This window comes from Centruroides sculpturatus, unplaced genomic scaffold (genome assembly GCF_000671375.1).
Source record: "Centruroides sculpturatus isolate CEXI.00-Female unplaced genomic scaffold, Cexi_2.0 scaffold1017, whole genome shotgun sequence".
NCBI classification, from domain to species: Eukaryota; Metazoa; Arthropoda; class Arachnida; order Scorpiones; family Buthidae; genus Centruroides; species Centruroides sculpturatus.
In genome coordinates, this window is record NW_019385285.1 from 185442 (window position 1) to 190467 (window position 5026).

The 5026-nt window shown below is 29.5% G+C and overlaps 1 protein-coding gene across 1 annotated transcript in view; it reads left to right on the forward strand.

The window, feature by feature from the left end:
• Positions 1-729, forward strand: part of LOC111637187 (nucleoporin-like protein 2) — a 48022-nt gene extending 47293 nt beyond the window's left edge. Inside the window, exon 4 of the mRNA XM_023382614.1 lies at positions 505-729. Within this exon, the coding sequence (XP_023238382.1) occupies positions 505-729 (225 nt within the window). The remainder of the gene's footprint in view (positions 1-504) is intronic.
• Positions 730-5026: the final 4297 nt, after the last annotated feature.

The following is a 5026-nucleotide window of genomic DNA, read 5'->3' on the forward strand; positions in this document are numbered from 1 at the left end:
TCATAGTCGAAAACAGTTGCAACTTCATCTTCCATTAATGCTATATTTTGTAGATCCTTAACCACCTTCATAGGATCACGTGCAACTAGAGTATCTGTGTCTAGCTGAGAGGATAAATACTCATGCAACCTCTTTTCTAACACAAACGTGGGACCTCTGCATTTCTCTACAACCGGTCTTATTTCTTTACCGGTTTTATGCACCTTAGCGAAAGCAAATAACCTAGGTGTTCCAGGTCTAGGGTTCCTGCACTTCTTGAGAAAAGGCAAAGCTTTGGAAAGTTTAGAGACCTCTAGCTTCCTGACCCTTCTATCCAAGCTTCCAATAAAATTGCTGTTGATCTTTTCACACTCTGTCTTTTCGATGTAATCCATTAGTGCCTCGTTATACGTATGCCTTTTCATGATGACTAGTTGTTTACTTTTATCTGCCCTAGTCAACACCAAATGCAGAGGTCCCACGTTTGTGTTAGAAAAGAGGTTGCATAAGTATTTATCCTCTCAGCTAGACACAGATACTCTAGTTGCACGTGATCCTATGAAGGTGGTTAAGGATCTACAAAATATAGCATTAATGGAAGATGAAGTTGCAACTGTTTTCGACTATNGTGTCCATTCCTCATCACCCGGCCGCCGCATTGTTGATCTCGCCGAACTCAAAACGGGTTTGTCAAAAAATGATTCTCAGCGCCCAAAGGCATTAAGATTTCAAAGAGGAAAAGAAACCTAAATGAGTCAGTTTCCCATTATATTCTCGAGGAAGGTGTGTTTCCATTGACAGATTGCGTTGCGTTGTATTACTTATTCCATTAATCAAATCCATTAAAATCATAATTACAACTGTTTCAATCAACATATATATTTATAAAGACAAATCAAAGAGTATTTATTAATGTTAATTTTGAGTAAAAGTCGTTAGATAAAGTAGAATAAATCTAATTGCTAGGAGAATTGCTAAGAAATTGAAACATCATTATAGAATAAGAGATGGCTACACTGGCAATAGTCAAGAGAAGATTCCCGTTAATAGCAAATACTCCACATGCAGAGAAACAAGGAATATCTTGCATGCAACTGAGCATAAATCTAAACGCACATTCTTGAGTCGTAATTCTGCAATGAGTTGAAAGTCGATAAGTTTCAACGGCCAAGATTTTGGCAGCTGATGTCATACGTGAAGAGGAAAGGCAAACGTCGACGAAGTACAAGAATGGGAAACAGAAAAATGGTAGAAACATGAACATGAATTCGAAGGAATCGTCTAAAAGAATACTAAAACGACTGACACTTAAAGTAATATTACCTGCAACAAAAATGGTCCAAATAAACAAAATCGCTGAATATATCTTCTGCATTGCATTTATTACGCTAATTGATTCCTCGTAAATTTCGGAAACAGATGAAATTTCTTTCTGCACATTTTGACAATTCTGAATTTTGTAATGTAAAACTTTGAATCCATTTTCAAGTTCTNGAATAGGAACTAGTTTCTCTTAATTGAAGTTTTTGAGAAAGCATTTTCCCCCGCACTCATATTGGCCATTGTACAACGACGGCCCTTCAGTCACCTAGCGATCAAATAATGCTATTTGGAGTAAAGAGTGTATCTGTGCTGAATACTCCATATGAACAAAACAAAAGGATATCGGGTGAAAATGATAATTACTTTTGCGTGTAAAGGCAAATGAGGAATGCCTAAGTAAAAATTCGTTTATAACCCTCAATTTTTTTAGGCATTGAAATTTTTTAAAACGTGTTTATATTTATAAAAGAATAAATATTTAAATTTTAATATGAGTATGTTTTTGTTTATTTATATATATATCTTGATGTAAATAACCAAAATTTTAGATATTATTATTGTCGAAATTTTTTAAAATATTGTAATAATTTTAATTTGTTTTAGCACATATTCAATGTAAATTTGCTAAAGATAAACCTTCAGGTCTTAAACACAAATATAATATGTACATATGAATTACCAGGTGATCAATAAAAATTGTTCTTTATGATTAAGACTTCCTCATTTTGCAAAAACAAAACACAATATAATAAATCCTAGTAAATATAAATTTGATTTGATTCATGTTCTACGAGAAATTTCTTATAGAAATCAATAAAAATGAAGATAAGTACAAATATAAACGATTGCACTGAAAACAATTACTTTTGCTTTTTTCAAGTTTTCCCATTTAACTATTTGCTGCTTCACACCGCTAATCGCCGATTATTTATAACTATTTAAGACAAAACAAGCCAGGAAGTCAACGGTTATCGGGATTTATACGATATATATAAATACTTGCTTTAATTAACTACAATAGTTATGGCTTAAAACCGAAGAAAAGTAACATTATAAGATTTATAAAACAAATTCGAAAAGTTATTGTTGAAATAATATTTACGAAAGTTTGTATTCGTTGACACGCAAATAATTTTGTCTGTAATTTCTGTGTAAAATTAATTAAAATAAATGTTTCATGAAGTCTGACAAAATTTATAACGACGAAAATTTGTAAAACAATATATAAAAAATCATTTTACAATCTCTTTTACATTTTATTTTTATTTAGAAAATTGTTTAATTTTTGTTATAAGAAATTCTCATTTAGAAAATTTATGAAATCTTTCGTTTAGATTTTTTAACAAAAACATTTTACAATTTTACATATTAAATTAATAATAAGTTAAAATATTATAACAACGATAATTTATTTTTTAACCTGTTTTTATATAATATTCATATGAAACAAGTAAAACGACAAAACCGAAAACTTCCTGTTTGTCAAAAAAAATAATCTGTTGTATCGTCCGAAATTATTTTTTTATTTCGCACAAACAATATACAGTTCAACTGGATTATAACGTTATCGGATGTAACGACAACCCTAATATAACGTCAAATTTTTATCCGTTCCACGATTTTACTATACTAAATCAGTGTTTTTCAACCTGTTTGTCCCAACTTCCATGGGGGTCGAGAAGTCTTATACGGGGGTCGCGGGTAAAAGAATAACGCAAGTGTTTGTAGGTCCTACATTACAATAAAAAAAATACAATCTCAGTGAGAAGGTTGCGCTTGTTTATTTTACAGAACAATTAGTTTTTTTTTATCGATATTTCGGTCTGAACAGAAAGAAACTTAAATACGTAATTTATATATCACTGACATTGTTTTAATATGGCTCTGTGGGTCGCCAGAAGTTTTTAACTTGTAAAAAGGTCGCTTATTCAAAAAGGTTGAAGAACACTGTACTAGATAATGTTAAAAAAACCCACTTGTAACGACATAAAACCGTTTTAATGTCATATTTCAAGCACTCCCAAATATACAAAATTAGATTACAAATTTTTTTTTAACATAGAAGAAACTACGTTTTCAGTCCTAACGTCATAGTTCACTTCTTAGTATGACTGTGGGTGGTACTCTCCCCCACCTGACTTCAGTTAGATGAGATGCCTGTTTTGCCTGCTTTTAGAAGAGGGTCGTTATTTTATATTTTATTTGACTCGGTTCTCAATCTCCTGACTACTTACGAGTCTGGATTTTTTATGCGCAAATGATTTTGGCACATAATAACCTAATACTCTGAGCCAATATCAACACTCGACATGTACTTCTTCATACCTCTATGCTGGTAACATAAAACGACAATACGATTTTATAAACAAGACATAGTCTTGTAAAAAACCACAGAATATCTATATCCATTTTAATTACATCTTCATTTTTATAAAGTCTTGGTTTAAAATTGTCATATTTGTTGTAATGACCCCGATAGATTACCATCATTTTTATACCCATAAGGTAAATACAACTTACGTAAGAAATTCGGACAATTTTTTGTACGGTTTATATCTATCATATGAAAAACAAAATTGTAAGGAATTACAAACAGAGGTTCGTTTCTTGGAGTCTAATATTCTTTAAACTTTTTCTTAATTAATTATATTTTAAATAAACACTCAGTAATATAAATTTTGAATGTATAGAAATTAATTAAAATGATAATATTATTGATAATACGTTAATATTAAATAAATAAATGCAATTATATAAATTTTTAAAATATATTGAAAACTAATCTAATTGTACGTACTATAATATATAAATAATTATCACGGATAGTGTTACAATTTTATTATGTATTTAGTTAACTTAATTAAATTAATTGTTTTTAAAATAAATTATTTTATTGTTGTAAAATTTATTCTTAAAGTTTATTGATCACAGGGTATGAATTTGATTTGGAGAAATACACTTTTTAATGTTATTATTATTATTATTATTATTGCTACTGTACAATTTGAATTAAATTTTTATAATTTATAATCGTATACTTTAATTTCATTTTATTAAGTAATTTTTTTTTATTTTAAAAACATAAGTTACATTTCAATTCAATTACAATATAAATTTTAAAAATTATATTTTTACAGATTTCACTTTAACAATTGTGAAATTGTTAATATTTAATCTGTTTATAACATCAGAGTTCCATTTCTGACGCATCTCTCTGAACTTTCTCAATATGTTGCGTGTGATGAATTACTCATTTCCTTTTTATTAAGTCACATTTCTTGTTACCAAAGCATATGATGATAGAAGTCAGGAATGACTTTTTTCAGCAACGAAGGGCACACGACATTCTCAAATTGTAATGAAAAGTCTGAATAATTTCGATAATAAAGGAAAAAAATTAAATTAAATTTAGAACATCAATTGAAAAAGTCATTTTCGTGCAATATTGCTGTTATTACAAAAAGGCCTCAATTTAAGATTACTTTATCTATAACTAGGGACACATCGACTCAAACTGAACAAAACTTTTTAATTTACGACTATTTCGTATCAAGAAAATGGACATCGCTGTCAAATAAATCAAATTTCTGAATACGAGACTCAATTTTTCAATTATTTTTCGTGCCAAATAGATAAACGTTCCAAACACTTGGTAATTAGTCAAGATTTCTGCCTGAGTAACAGGCTGGAGAATTTGCTTGCGTGTCTAAAGCCGAAATAGAAG